Source organism: Helianthus annuus, chromosome 3 (assembly GCF_002127325.2).
Source record: "Helianthus annuus cultivar XRQ/B chromosome 3, HanXRQr2.0-SUNRISE, whole genome shotgun sequence".
NCBI lineage: Eukaryota > Viridiplantae > Streptophyta > Magnoliopsida > Asterales > Asteraceae > Helianthus > Helianthus annuus.
In genome coordinates this window covers 83,122,755-83,139,423 of record NC_035435.2, presented here as the reverse complement: position 1 = coordinate 83,139,423, position 16,669 = coordinate 83,122,755, and the positions used below count along the sequence as shown (strand labels likewise).

Genomic DNA, 16,669 nt, shown 5'->3' with positions numbered 1-16,669 from the left:
TTTTATCGCTTTATCGCTAAGGGCATCGCAACCGCACTCGCACCTTGATTGGTAGATTCTGAATATTGTTTTACGTATGTGTGTTACTTGTGCATTTTTACTTTATGTTTGTGGTGACTAATAGAAACGCAATCGCAACTCTATCACAACGCAACTAAATCGCAAATGCTAAACGCAAGTTATTTATAGTGATTGTATGTTAGATATAGTAGTTAGGTTATTTGTGTAACTAATGAGTAATTCTATCGCATCGCTCGCTCGAAATGCATCGCAACACTCAACACGCGAATGGAAACGACAAAACTCAATACGCCGGACACTTGGATCAAATAGCCAACCGATCGAGTGGCCATCCGATCGGATTGCCATCCGATCGAGGCACCATCCGATCGGTGGCCAATCCGACCCTTGTACACTTTCCTCTTTTGGAAACCCTATAAATACCCACATGTCACATCATTTGTGATGTGGCAGCTCTCTCACTCGACCAGCCGCACTCAAGCCCTCATTTCTCTCGATTTCTCGCGATTCTTGTAACTTTTCAACCTAAATCTTGTACTTCTATGATCTACACACACTTCTTCATCATTTTCTCTTTTGAATCTTAACTTTTAACCGTGAAATCAGTGGATTTGAGGTGTTCTAGGATGATGTCATCATGGAGTTCTTATGAACTTCAAGATTTGGCCTTATACCACCAAGAATAACTCAGATCTGAGGGATTTCCACATGATTAAACAATGTTTTCGCATAGCTCTACACATATTCATGGTTAAAAGGATCGAAAGATGGTTTTCTAACTTTCTTTTAACTCTTTTACACTCAATGCACTCAAAACCAATGGAATCGGAGCTTGTACAGACCTTCTACTCTTTCTTAGTGATGTGTTGGTTCAAGACCTGGTTTCTATCAAAGAGGCAACCGATTTCGGGTTAAACATGAACAACCGTCTCAAAGAGTTAACTGATCGGACTAGGGTGGTTCCTGTTCGATCGGATCACTTGGGTCAAGATGGGGTTTTTATTATTTAGCACGCAGTCATACCGTCTCGATCAAACCGCCAAAAACTTTCAAGATAATCAAGTGCCAAGATGATCAGGTCGCTGGGACGGATTGTTGTCCGAACGGATTGCCATCCGATCGGATTGCCATTCGATCAAACAGCCATCCGATCGGGGTGCACTTGGTCTCAACACTTAAACAATTTTCAACATGTTCAATACATAGTCAGTTCTAACGGATTGCCATCCGATCGGATTGCTATCTGATCGAGTGACAATCCTGCTGTGAACTTGTCCTCTGAGAAATACTTCGCCGAACGGATCGCTATCTGATCGAACTGCCGTTGGATCGATCGACCGGAAGGGTAGAGATACTTCTCTATTTTCAAAATGCTGCAATGAAAACTACAAAGCCATCATACACAAACACACATCCTTACCAAACGAATGTCAGTCCAATCGAATGGCCATCCGATCGGATGACCATCCGAACTGATTGACATCCGATCGAATGGTCAACCGATCGGATTGCCATCCGATCAGGTTGCCATCCGATACTTAGTCATTTTCACCGTTTAACGCACCGCTCATCGTTTATGCTATCGTTAACTGTTCAGGCTAATCTCTCAGCGCTCCCTTCAATCCAAGAGAGTGTTTACTTGTTAAACGCTATCTGTGAGTATACTCGAACCCTTTTACTTTACGCACTTTTGGGTGTTACATACGTTACTTATTCTAAATCACAATCGACACACAACGAAAACACTATTTATACGCTGACCGTTATTGCATGCTACGTGTTATTCGATGAATGCTTGTATGTTATGTTAACACAGTGGTTGTTGCCTGACACCTTAGCAACGATAGTACTATAGTTTGGACTCAGCACCTGTCGTCGACAGGGGTTGTTAAGGGCTTTACTTCACGTGTCCCAATGGGGATATGTGTTGCGCATTCTACAACTCGCAGTCACGTCTGTGCATGTTTCTCTGTCGATAACCTACTTGCCTTCACTTTGTACATGTTACATGCTGGTTATGCGTAAACGATTTCGAACTCTATTATAGTATATTATAAAACTTGTATGCTCACCTTTACACTATGTGTATTGACTTTATTTTAACGTTTGTGACAGGTGCTTAAGATGCTTTACCTGCTTTTGTGGAATCAAGTAGGATGGAGTCTTGAAACAAACAAAGACAATTTATTTCACTTATTTAAATCTGAGTTGTCGGAACATGTTTTGTTTTGAGGATATCAATGTCTGTAATAATTTGATTGCTCGGTCGGTTATGGTATGGAACATAATATTAACTATCCGGTAATTTAGTTGTTATGGAATTTCTCTTGACAATCTGTTTCGCTCAGTGCCATGCCCCGATGTTTCCGCCATCGGTTTGGGCATGACAGACCAAGTGGTGATGTCTCGCCCAAACACTAAAGCTCTCTGTGAACTCTCTCAATAAGCTCACTCACTCTCTCTCAAGTGAAAAGGAACCAAAGGGGTGGTATTTACAACCACACTTATTTCACTTGCACACACACACGGTCAAACACATAACCCTCTCGTTTGTCCACTTCAAACGAGCGGGTCAATACACATTCGTTTGATCGTTTCACTAACTATTACATTATCAGCATAAAATAATAACTAATCTATTCGAACAACATCGGACACACAAACTGCCCCAACAATAATACCTGGGGAGATAATGAAAGGAACATATATCACATAATGAGGGATATGGACCAATTATATAGATAAAAAATACACGTGCATACATACATAAAGAATGTAAGAATTACAATTAAGTCCTAAAGATATACAGGTATCTTCAATTTGGCTTAATATCCCCCCGCAAGCGAAACGGTGGCGGTCCAATGCGAAGCATAGAGCGGAAGAACTCAAATTGTGGCCGTGAAAGGCTTTTGGTAAAGATATCCGTCATTTGAAGCTTGGTTGGAATGCACTTAATGTATAGTTTACCTGAGATAACAAGTTCACGAATAAAGTGATATTCAAGATCTATATGTTTGGCTCATTTATGTGAAACTGGATTTTGGGTTAGGAATAGAGCACTACGATTGTCACAAAGTGACGTAGGGTGATCTGGAGGGAGAGCATGGAGTTCTCTTAGCAGATGAGTAATCCAAACGATCTCAGCAGTAGTATTAGTTATGGCCTGGTATTCAGATTCACAACTAAAACGAGCTACTGTGGATTTCTTTTTGGCAATCCAAGAGACAAGGTTCCTACCGTGAAAGATGGTATATCCATAGGTCGAGCGGCGGGTTTCAATGCATCTAGCTCAATTGGCATCAGAGTAGCCCGTAATAGATGTGCGAGAGGGTTTGGTAACGGTGAGCCCATAGGCAATAGTCCCTTTGACATACCCAAAGATGCGTTTAACACATTTATAATGAGTTATGGTTGGGGTTTGAAGGATCTGGTTAACCTAATTCACTGCATAGGAAATACCGGGACGAGTAATGGTTAGGTATTGCAAGGCTCCAACCAGAGAGCGGTAATGAGTAGGATCTGAGTATGGTAAGCTAGTAGAGTCGAGGCATTCTTTGGCTGCGAGAGGTGTATGTATTGGTTTGGAATCCAAGAGGCCTGCATGTTCAAGTATGCCTCGAGCATATTTAGATTGAGATAAAAATAATCCAGGTGGTGACTTCAAGACCAAGGAAGCAGTTTAGGTTACCAAGATCTTTAATGGCAAATTCATTGTGTAGCCATGTGATGAATGATGAGATAACCGTGTTATCATTTTTCGTTAGAATTAAAGCATTGATGTGCTAAAAATACAACATATAAATTATATAAAATATGGCGTAAAAGCAACATTATTTTAGTACTAATGTTGGAAAAAGCTTGTGTTTTCGTTCCTTTTTGATTTTCAGGGTTAAAAGAGCTTAAATTTGCAAAAGGAGCAAAAAGACAGCAAAAACCAACATAAAAGTAAAAAAAGGAGCAATTATCGCAACTCGCCAAGCCCCGATTCACATCCTAACCACAAAATAGGAAAAACAGAAGACTTGACACGGGGCCGTGTTCGAAGATGGATGCTGTGTAGAAAAAAAAGACAACTGCCAAGGAAAAAAATTGCAGCCGACACGGGGCCGTGCTAAGCCAACACGAGGCGTGGTCAACTCAAAGATTTTCAGAATCTACGTAGTACAACAAGTACTTTGGCCACGGGTCGTGCTATTGACACACGGGGTCGTGTTAGTACAATATCTGACAAGCAGTTAATGAGGAAGAGAGAGAGATGGGCACGGGGTCGTGCTAGCCGGACACGGGTCGCGCTGAAGCTTCTGATTTCAACTATAAATAGAAGTGCTTAGTTCCACTTCAACTTATCCATTGGCAAACCACTTCTCTCTCACTTGCCACCACTCCACAACCACTACAACACCATCATCCACCACCATCATCCATTTTCCATTTTTTAGAGTGTGTGTGTAGTCTCACGATCCAAGATTGATCGTAAAAATCTTTGTCAAATAAAGGCCATGCTTGGCTAAATTCTTACATCACTTGGTGAAGACATATCTTTTATGTATTTCTTTTATGATTTCTAATCTTTGGCAACTTTTTAATTGAGTACGTATTAATGACTTTAATAAATTGTTTTTTTATATTGAAGGCGAATTTATTCAACCATTCTTGATATGTCGTTTATTCACATATTCATGTCTTTACGGTCTATATAAAGCATGTTAAGTACTTGGAAGGGGGTTAGAAGGGTGGTTGGGTAATTCTATGTCTCGTTCAGTGTATAGATCCTGCGAGAACCTGGTGCAAGTTTAGTACTACTCCATGGATTGGACGGGAATGACTGGCCCGACTGAGAGTAAGAAATCACTTGCACCCCTTATTCACAAACTACTATTAAAACTTTAAACCAACCCCGCGAGGACGGTATCCCTGCTAACTCAGATCAACGGGTTGAGGCTGCCAACTGCCCGTAAGGGGGCCCACCACATTTTGCATTAATAACTTACTTAATTATCTTTCAATATTCCGAACTAGTGGGATTGTATCCTTGCTGACTCAAACCACTAGATTGAGTGTAACGTCGCCTTTAAAAGAGGGGCTACTACTATAACTAAGATAATCTCTTAAATACCCAAAGTGCAGAAATCATCAAAAGGGTACATGAAAGATAAGTAGGATCCAAGTGATTCTTTCTTGTCTATATATTTTTATTTTACTTTATTTTCTGTTTTTATCCTTTTATTAGTTTAAAAAATCTTTTCTCAAAATTTGGTTCGATTAGACATTGACGATAAGCTGGTATTAAAAGCTCTTCTGTCCATGGACGACCTCGGTATCTTGCCATCATTATACTACGTCCGCGATGGGTGCACTTGCCCTAACGTGCGTAGAGTGATGGTAAAATATCGTGTTTTATAAATTTAAAACTTGAAATCAGCGAGTTAAAATAGAGCTAAAAATAGACATAAAAATATACTCACACCGACACACGTCAAGTTTTTCGCGCCGTTGCCGCGGTCACAAGAATTTTAAGGAAGCTTAAAATTAACGACCTAATCCTTTTTATCTTTACTTTATAGGTTTTTCTTCTTTTTCTTTTAATTTTTCACTTTCTGCAGAATTGACACGGGGTCGTGTTGTCGTAACACGGGGCCGTGTCAACTCTCCAGTTTCTAAAAACTATTTTCTGCCAGATAGAGTGCAGCACGGGGTCATGTCACCCTAACATGGAGCCGTGTCAAACTCTCTGTTTGTAAGAAAATAATGACCGTCTGATCCTGATGGTCTAAAAAAATATACATATATGGATTTCTTTGATTATTTCTATCCCCACCGCTCTTATGGGCTATGGTGCGAATATTGTGGGGAGGATGATAAAGAATCGGAATGTGGCATTCTGAACTTCACTCCCCATTATTTATATTTAGCAGCATTGTTTTCCTGTAACGAAACCCCTGAAACGAGTGGGAGTAGAAATAACGAGGAAATCCCTCCGCCTGAACTCCATCGATCCTCTTTCCTAGATGACTTAGAAGACATAGGTCAAATAGAAGAAAGGATCATTCAAAAATTCCAAGAGATAGAATCTCACTTAAAGGTGCGATATTCATCAGAGACTCCATCCGAAGGAGAACCGATGGAGGAAAAATCAAGCATACACAAAAACACCGAGGTCAACCAAACCTCCACCATAGACGACTGCGAAAACGAAAGCGATAGTCGTCCTTGTATCGATTCAGCAGTGAAGGTCCCTCTTACCGAGTGTGAATCTCACACCAACAACATGGACATGAGCGAATCGACTCACACCTTTTTCAACGAGAGCCCGGAAAAGGTGAATATGGGAAGACCCCTGTTGGACCGTGTCCGACCCTAAACAGTCAGTGTAAGGCAGTTCATCTTCGTATACAAAGGCGGAATCAATGTAGACAAAGTCACAACAGCTATATCCTTTAATTTCCTTTTCTATTACTGTATTCTGAGTAGTTTACAAAAGTTCTGACAAAAATTCGGCAGCACCTCGACTCTGATTTCGCTCCAAAAGTTGCAAATGAGATCACTCTACTGGTTTATATAGTGCTGCTGATTTCGCTCCAAATGACAGGAGCGGAATCACCTTTCGGGCGAAATCACCAGGTGATCTTAGAAGCGAAATCACCTACATTGACCTAGGAGCGAAATTACATGATATTCTGATTTCGCTTCAAATGACATGAGTGTCATTAGGAGCGAAATCACACATTAAAACCCTAACTTGATTTCCGTGCTCCAATCTAACCTATCTAGACCTAAGACTCGATACAGACGCAGTTAACAGACATTCAATGCACCAACAACCCCATTTTCCCATTTTTAAAGAAATCTTCTACCTTTCCGATAACCTCTTGCTTTTTCGTATCCCTTGCCTAAGTCTGTGGTATATCCAACAGTACGGTGTTGTTCCGACCAGTACGGTATATCATAACTTTCTGACTGCAGCTTACAAAAATTTTGTTTAAACATCCTCGATTACCCGATTAACCCGATTCCACTTGGAGACTTGTACAGATACCTAAAGCTATCTACAGTATAAATTTCCTGACCAAACTCCAACTATTCACCGAGATATGACATAAAACACAACACAAAAATTCTACAGAAAAATGGAGCCTTGACTACTGAAACGAAATAATTCGTTTAAAATATCAAACGACACCCAAAAATTGTGATTCCAGCGCCATTTGAAGCGTATTTCAAAATACTACACTCTGGACTCATGAAAATCTAGTTTTCGTTATGCTATAACTCGGTTACAGCCGATTAAAGTCGGCTATAACTGTTGGACAGCTTCCTGTTTTCGTTACCTGATCCCGCAAACAATTATCTAGCAAACCCACAACACATAAACATTAATCACAGCAGGTTATAAGTCGTTTATATCAGATTAACATGCTCAAACATCAAGAATTGAAACCCTAATCCATATACATATGCCTATGCAAACATATTCGATAAACGCATCATTCTTGATTTTCATGAACACTAAACCACACATTATCATTGTAGCACATCAAAATCACTATTTAAGCATATTCACAGCCAAGTTAACTTAATATAAATTGTGCATGGACATTAGATTTTATCACCAACCACAAGTTTTAATCCGCAAACTAAATCCTAGTTATTAGTCAAACCCCCCATACGATCAAAACACCTTCGAAACACGATTCCTAGCAAGTCCTACTTCACAAGTATTCACGTAAATGCCACGGATCAATCACGAATAAAAAAAGCATCCATGTATTAAAACAAAACTTCAATCCAAAACAAAAAACATACACTAATGGGCTTAGGGGGGGGGGGTTGGCTTGGGCGGTTTGGGCTTGGGAGGTGTGTGGTCAAGATCAAAGAGGAGGTGGTGGTTGGGTCTGTGTGGGCTGCAAGGGGAGAGAAGGAAATGGGGTTTGGGCCGGCAGTGTAATGGGCCGTGGGTAGCGGGTTGGGTCATGCTAACTGTTTTTGGTTTCGAGTCGTTAGTTTCTAGTAATGAGCTTTTGGATTATTATATAACTTATGACATATAACAAATAAAACTGTGTGTAACAAAAGTTGAATTGTAATGACACACAATTTAAGATCATGAAATTAGACGACGCTAACCTCGAAAGTACCGGGTGTCACATCATCCCCAAGTTGAAAAAAAATTTGTCCCGAAATTTAGCATGCAGTCACTGAAGAAGGTAGTGCCCTCCTCCTCCTCAATCGATACGGTACCTCCATTTATACATTTTGAAGTTATAATTAATGGTCGAGTTATGCATTCTGATTTTGAGGCTATATCCGCTAGTTCACGCAAATCCGAAGAAGTTATCACGGACGAGCCACATGCAGAGAAACTTGGATTTTGATTTTGAAGTTATAATTTTGAAGCAACCTGTAGATATTGTGATAAAGGCAAGTCCAAGAATTAAGCTCAAATATATGTGAGCATTACAAGGAGTGAAAGATCTTGGTGGAACATTGGAAGTTGGTATTGAGAGGGAGTGTGAAACTTGGTGCAATACCAACATTAAGGACACGAACATTTAATATGGAAACTATAAAGGTAGTTCGGTTTTGGTCTCATGGGATGGCTTGGAGGAGTCAAGAGATATTAATAGTAATATTTATTGTTCGTTAAAGTTTAATATTTATATCAGTTTAATAGTTTTAACTTATCTAGAGTTTTGAGTTTGCAATTGATATTTGAATAGGATGATGTCGTCGTCAATTTTTAGATTACATGGTGTGGGCATGAAAAGCCGGCTTGGAAGCCAGTCCACGCTAAGCAAATCACCCTGTGTCCGGCGTTTAGGCTGGCATTGTTGAAAGGGCAAAATGAAAACCGGCGTGGCACGACGTGGTCGCATGGTATTGGTTGTATCAAACTAGTCATTCACGGCTAGTTTGACTAAAAAACCTATATATTCACATTTTTCAATCCAACTTTTTCAAAAACACACAACCAATCCAATCATTTCTCACTACTTATATATATATTCACTCCCAATAATATCAACTTTTTTTAAATGGAAGGCTCTAATTCATCACCTTCATCGTCTTCGCTTGAGGAGGAGAGTCAGCCAAATACTATAGAAATAACTGATAAAGAGAAAGAAGTCAAATGAAATTTATGACAATCTAACACATCACAATCTTTGAGCGGATTTGATTGAACACATTTGGAGCGTTTCACGAAACGACCCTAACGAAGACGATGATTAAAGGTTTATGTAACTTTTTTTAAGGTTTAAGTAATTTTAATTTTAAGTTTATGTAATTTTATTTGAAGTTTATGTAATTTTTAATTTATGTTATTTATGAAATTAATATTAATGTCTTTTATTTAAATTTATTATCAAATATTCATGTTTAGTGCACTCTTTTACCTCTTAATTGTGTTGTAGCGGATAACAAACATTGGTTTTGAAGCAACATATAGATCATACAGGTTTAATGAAACATATACATACCATTACACATACATACAGATATATTTGAAAGATTAAAATATGTCCTAAACTGCATTCTGCAATGTGGCGCTTCAAACAAAAAAAGATCTGAGGCCACTTTCCATCCATATTCAAACTGATGATGCTAACACTGAGAAAAATCCCCTAGCTAGGAATATGAATTTGTAGCAGTAGCAGCACCCATAATATATATATTTTTTTTTTTATGACCGGTAAACACACACTCTATACTCTACACCTACTCTACTCTGAAAATCATCACACCTGCACTTCGTAGGATTTGAACCTACAATGTCTGAGAAAGGGTGTACCACCATGATGTCCCCTTACCCACAATTAGAGACAGCTTGTAAATCCACGTAATCCAGAAACAACACCGGCAACATGTGAACAAGAAGACATCGCTGGTCGACTCCTATATTTGAGGTTAACATCCTTTAGTCGGATTCCGCTACATGGCTTCCCTTTGCTACAATCAAATTTCACTGCCACTTGTGTTGCTGATGTTCCGTGCACATCCTCATACACAACGTTGCTGATCTTTACTCCTAAAACATGATTGGGGCAGTTCTTTTTGTTTGGGCAGTAATTTGCATCTATTATGATTGGGTTTTGCACGTTCACCATTGTTGAATGCTGAAAAACAACATTCTTCACAAACCCATTGCTTCGCCTCGCCCATGTTTTTATCCTTACACCATTTTGAGTACCTATAAATGTTGTGCTTTTTACGGTTACATTCTGGACACCGGCTTCTTGCAAGTCCCACCCTAGACTCCCAATGCTGCACACACGAACTAATACATCAATAGCTAGTTCGCATATATAAATAATTCAAAACAACTGATGAAAAACAGTATAGGGGAATTAATTTTTTATAACGTGTATAGAATATTTATATGATAATGATATAACATCAATAGTTTTATATATAGCATTCAAGTTAGATGGAATAATAACTAACAAACAATGAAACAAACTTAATGATAAATGATAATTTAAACAATAATGAATAATAAACTAAACGATTTTAAAATGTCATGTCATCAAGTGTACCTTATGCCATGACCTGGGCCACATGCCACCTTCTCTATCCAAATATTTGAATTTCCTGGCCCCATTGAGATGCAATCGTCTCCAGTCGCGATCTTAGAATTCAAGACGGTCACACCTGTTGATGATGTTAAATGGATTCCATCCGTGTTCGGACTTAGCCCGGGTGCCACAATGCTCACTCCTTGTATTTTAGCATTGTTGCATGCATAGAGCAAGATGTGAAACATTTGGCTGTTTAATGACCTCAACTTACTGATCACTATGTTTTGGGAATGGTAGAAGCCAAGTGACTGCAACACAAACATATATATATATATATATATATATATATATATATATATATATATATATATATATATATATATATATATATATATATATTAGCATTTTAGTATCAGAAAATAATGTAAACCAAAAAATATCATCATGATCATACCGTAGCTCCTTTAGGACATCTCTTTCCAGAGGATTTGCAAGCCCATAGAGGAGCACCTCGGGCATCAAGAGTTCCACCAGAGATGGTAACATGGTTAACCCTGTGGAATTTAATCCATACTTCAGAGTTACCTATAGCATTGTAGCTAGAGGGAGCCACCAAAGTACCATATATCTTGAATGTGATGGCTTTGCTCTTACATGCCTGGCCGGCAAATGTGACTGCCGACGCAATCAAATACCTGCCGGCCGGCACATAAATGATCGCAGGACTAGTGGAGGCACATGCCAAATTCCAGGCTTTTAGGAACGCATTTTTTGAGTCTGACCGGCCGTTAGCTTTGGCTCCAAAACTGAGGACGTTGTATGTAACTTTTGCTGATGAGTACTGTAACAATAGAAACAACAAAACTGGAACAACTAATGCGATATGTTTAAGGAACATGATGGATCTCTCTTTGTACTTTGGTACGATTTAACTGATAATTTAGATTGTGTATTGTGGGCCTCTTGATATTGTTATTTATAGGGGCTAACAAAGTGTAAATACATGTATGCAACCGCACAATAAGGGTTTGCATTAGTGGTACCTAATGATTGATAAGAAGAAGTTCATATCGAATGTCAAATGTATAGTAACATGCAGAGAATGATTGATAAAGACCTTTTGAATATTCAAATATAAATTTTATTTATTTATTTGAAGTCACATGGGCAAGCAACGTACTGCAATCTGGATATGAACGTACGCACATGGTTTAGTGGAATGTCAACCATAATAAAGTATTCTCTATTCTCATTTTCTTGTAAACCATAACAATCAAGATATCTAATTTCTATTAGTTGAAAAAACTACTACGGAATGCATATGAACGATTATGATGTATCGAGATGTTCTATCAGGGCCCTCTTCGAAAATTACAAAAAAGTTTTTAGCCCTGTTCTAGATAAAAAATTTGAACCCTATTCGTAAATCTTCATATAATATAATTTATCAATCAAATATATAAATACTAAAAACCCATAATACTACGATAATTGTTATAAAATAGATAAAACAAATTAACAAAAATAGTGTAGCAAAAATGATTAAATTATCAAACCTACTTGCTAAGTGAACAGTGTGGTTCTTCTAGGGGATTTTGAAGCAAAGCTCTCGATCAACTCCTTGTAATCCAAAATATCTAATATTTCATTTCCAATAGAAATAGTCGCCAACCCGTTTAGCCTTTCTTGTGACATTGTAGAACGTAAATAGGTCTTCAACAACTTCAACTTTGAGAAACTTCTTTCTGCCGATGCCACAGTTACCGGAATTGTTAACAACACTTTATATTCATTTATAGCATTAAGATAAGTAGTATTGCGTTGGAAGATATAGTCTAAAACATCAAAAGGGTTGTCAATGTGTCTCGGTAAAAATGTATTAATCAACTTCAGCTCCGTATACAGGCTCTTATTTTTGTTTAGACTAGTCACTTGCCCCTTGTTAATTGGGACATTTTTTTAAAACTTTTAAACAGACCCTTATTTAAAAAACTTTGAGTCTTTTAGCAGACCCTTATATATATATATATATATATATATATATATATATATATATATATAGGACAAAGATCTGTTAGGAACCACCCCTTATTGCGAGAACCGCGAGAACCAGTGTGAACACAAACAGTAATTCCTAAAAAAATCTAAAAAACACCCAAAAAAATTTTTTTTTATTTTTTTACTATTTTTTTTGAAAAAATCGCTATATTTTGTTAATAAAAAAAATAAAAAAAAATTTTCAAAAAAAAAAATTTCGAGTAACAGTTATCCATGCACATGTGCATATGTGTCGTTTCTTTGTCAAATTCCGTAATTCATTACAAATAATAGTCAATTGCACTTTCATTTACACTACTACGTGTAATACACTATCTTTTACATTACCAATGTTAGAAATGCACATGTGCATCTATATGTATCAACAGGAAATAAGGTGTTTTGGTACACTACTTTCTCTTTCATCTATCATTCCATCCATAATACACAAGCATGCACATGTGCATTTCTGTCATTTCTTTTGACAAATTCCGTAATTCATTACATATATTAGACAATTGCACTTTCATTTACACTACCATATGTAATACACTACTTTTTACATTACCAATATTAGAAATGCACATGTGCATTATATGTATCAACATGAAATAAGGTGTTTTGGTACACCACTTTGAATACACTTTCCCTTTCATCTATCATACCATCCATAATACACTACCATTACCTCCTACCATCCATAATACAATACCATTACCTCCTACCATCCATAATACAATACCATTAACAATATTTTCACTTTATTACATGTATGTAAACACCATTTATACCATCCAATCAACATATTACATAAAAAATTGACAACTATAACCAAACCATCAACCACTAGATATAACTAACCAAAAAACATGTATATGGGTCTACTTCTCCATTCAAAATCACAAACTTTTTGTACCAAAACACGTTATATCATGGTTATACCTAATTATGCACATGTGCATTTTGAATATTGGTAATGTAAAAAGTAGTGTATTACTAATGGTATTGTAAATTAAAGTGCAATTGTCTATTCCTGATAATGTATTACCGAATTTGTTGAAGTAATGATACATATGCACATGTGCATGGATAACTGTTACTCGAAAAAAAAAAGTTTTTTTTTTTTTTTTTTTTTTTTTTTTTTTTTTTTTATGGAACGAAATATAGCGATTTTTGGTTAAAAAATATTAAAAAAAATAAAAAAAAAATTTTGAGTGCTTTTTTGATTTTTTTTAGATTTTATTTTGTGTTCACATTGGTTCTCGCGGTTCTCGCAATAAGGGTGGTTCTCGCATGAACCTTACCCTATATATATATATATATATATATAGGGGAAAGATCCATTAAAAAGTGGATTTTGCCTAAGTAGCGTAAGAAGGATTGTGATAATGACATGTGGCACTCCTAATAAGTAGGAATGAAGGACATTTTGGTCCTTATAAATAGGAGTGAAAATGACATGTGTCACCCTTTTTGTTTTTTAAAAATACAACAAAAAAAATCTAGTACAAAAAAATCTAGCAAAAAAAATCTAGTACAAAAAAATATAACACAAAAAATGTAGTACCGAAAAATATAGCACAAAAAAATTTAGTACAAAAAAATATAGCACGAAAAAATTTAGAAAAAAATGTAGTACAAAAAAATCTAGCACAAAAAAATTGAGGAAAAAAATTTATGACAAAAAAATTCAGCACAAAAAATTTAGCAAAAAAATATAGTACAAAAATCCAGTACAAAAAAATATTATACAACATAGAAATACAACACATTTTAGTGGGTTTTTTTAGTCTTCATATTTTATATAGCAATATGGTACTCAAATTAAAGATAAAAAGACATTCGTTTACGGTGAAATTTTTATGAAAAAATAATGTCGTATAAAAAAGTTATGAACGTTTAAAAAATGGGGGTGCAATATGCATTTGCCTTGCATGTGGAGAGAGAAAGTCCATAAATAAGATTTTACCAAGATACCCTTGCACTCCTCATTTTTCCTACACTTTCATCTTAACCATTGATTTGAAAAATGAATGGTTAAGATTCATTCTCATCCTACTTAGACAAAATAAACTTTTTATTTGATCTTACCCCTATATATATATATATATATATGGGAAGGATAAATCAAAAAATCACTCCAGTTGACTAAACCCTGAAAACCCATTCACAACCATTGATTATGATGCATGGATGACTAAGATTAATTTTGGGATACGTGTTGCATTTTCTCCCTTTCTCTCAATATTTAAATATATATGATGTACTTGAAGGGTAAAATGGGAAAAGTCTATTTCCATGTGTCAGATTTTTTATTTCTTTTGATGTAATTCTGTTTTTTTCATTTTTATATAAATCAGATTTTTTGTTTCTTTTTTATATACATCTGTATTTTATTACATATAAAATGTAACATACATTTTTTAATTATCAATTTATGCCACATTTGTAATAACACACTTTATTTCTATAACATAAAATATTACACAGAAACATAATATATAATTTTACATGATTAAATGCACTTTATTTTCTGTAATGGACATTATTTCTGTAACACAAAAAAATGTAACAGACATTTTTGCTTTGATTGATTGTTACATTTCTAACACAAAAAAAAAAATGTAACAACACACTTTGTTTCTGTAGCAGTCACTTTAATTTGTTTTTACAATAATCTGGGAAAGAATGTAACAACACACTTTATTTTCAGTAACGTACATTATTTATGTAACACGAAAAAATGTAACATTCATTTTTTCTTTGATTGTTACATTTCGTAACTACGTTCAACATCAAACATCTTTTGAAACATCTTCAACATTTGAAACATCAACTTCAACATCTGAAACATCATCTTCAAAGTGTAGATTTGCAAACAAAGCTGAAAAAAACATACTTATTCACCTTCTTGAACAAGATCTGAAACAAATTTTACACAAAAAAAAAAAAAAATTGATGCAATCAATAATAAAAACAACAGTCTAAAAAGTGTAACAACACACTTTATTTTCAGTAACGTGCATTATTTATGTAACACGAAAAAATGTAACATGCATTTTTTAATTATCAATTTATGCCAGAAACACAACACACTTTTTTTCAGTAACGTGCATTATTTATGTAACACGAAAAAATGTAACATGCATTTTTTTAATAATCAAAAATTGCAGATCCACAAAACACAACAAAAATGCAGACTAAAAAAATGTAGATTTGCAAACAAAGATGAAAAAAACCATACTTATTCACCTTCTTGAACAAGATCTGAAACAAATTTTACACAAAAAAATTGATGCAATCAATAATAAAACAACAAACCCATAAAACAAGAACTTAAAAACCTCCATCTTCTTGAACAAAAAAAATAGCAGATCCACAAACCACAACAAAAAACAAATTAAAAGCATTCATCTTCTTGAACAAAAAACAAAGTTGCAGATTTACAAAATACAAAAAAATGATAAATCAAGAAATTAAAAATTTGATAAATCAAGAAATTAAGAACATTCACCTTCTTGAACAAAAAACAACAACAACAACATATCCAGAAAAAAGTTGCAGATCTACAAAATACAAAAAAATTGAAGAACTACAAAACGCAAAAAAAAAAAAAAAAAAAAATATTGCAAATCTGAAAAAAAAAAACTGAAAACAAACATACTTATGGACCTAGAGGATCCTAGATCTGGAACATCATGTTTAAACATCGAACATCTTTGGGGTCATCTTCAACATCGAACCGCCATCACATCATCTTCAGCCGGATCTGGAGGAGGATCTTCTAGATTTGGAATATCATGTTCAGACATCGAACATCTGGATGATGATCTTCTAGATCTGGAGCATCTGGATGATGATATTTTGAACTGGATCATCTTTTGGATTCAAATCACTTTTAGATCTGGATGAAGATCTTCAAGATCTGAATATGAATTAGATGATAAAGATATAAAGAGAGAGAAAGAGGGAAAAGTGTGTAAGAGAAGATAGATGAACTGGGTAGTCACCGCCAGGCAGCGTTGCCGGGTCGCTAGCTTGGGGTGGGAGATCCCTCTCGCGGTCAGGGGTACCGTGCAATTACCTTTTTTTTTTTT

General features: G+C 35.9%; 1 protein-coding gene across 1 annotated transcript; it reads right to left on the bottom strand.

Annotated features, from left to right (window-relative positions):
* Positions 1-9,444: 9,444 nt before the first annotated feature.
* On the bottom strand, positions 9,445-11,438 carry LOC110897302 (polygalacturonase). The gene is made up of 3 exons (XM_022144052.2): positions 10,990-11,438; positions 10,554-10,843; positions 9,445-10,281 (listed from the first exon to the last, which is right to left on the bottom strand). The coding sequence occupies exons 1-3, from the start codon at positions 11,431-11,433 to the stop codon at positions 9,834-9,836; spliced, it is 1,182 nt and encodes a 393-aa protein (XP_021999744.1). The 5' UTR covers positions 11,434-11,438; the 3' UTR covers positions 9,445-9,833.
* Positions 11,439-16,669: the final 5,231 nt, after the last annotated feature.

Coding starts and splice junctions, on each gene's coding strand:
- LOC110897302 (XM_022144052.2), bottom strand. CDS start 11,433: ATGTTCCTTAAACATATCGCATTAGTTGTTCCAGTTTTGTTGTTTCTA. Junction 10,844..10,989: donor GATGTCCTAAAGGAGCTACG/GTATGATCATGA, acceptor TTTGTGTTGCAG/TCACTTGGCTTCTACCATTC. Junction 10,282..10,553: donor GGCCCAGGTCATGGCATAAG/GTACACTTGATG, acceptor TCGTGTGTGCAG/CATTGGGAGTCTAGGGTGGG.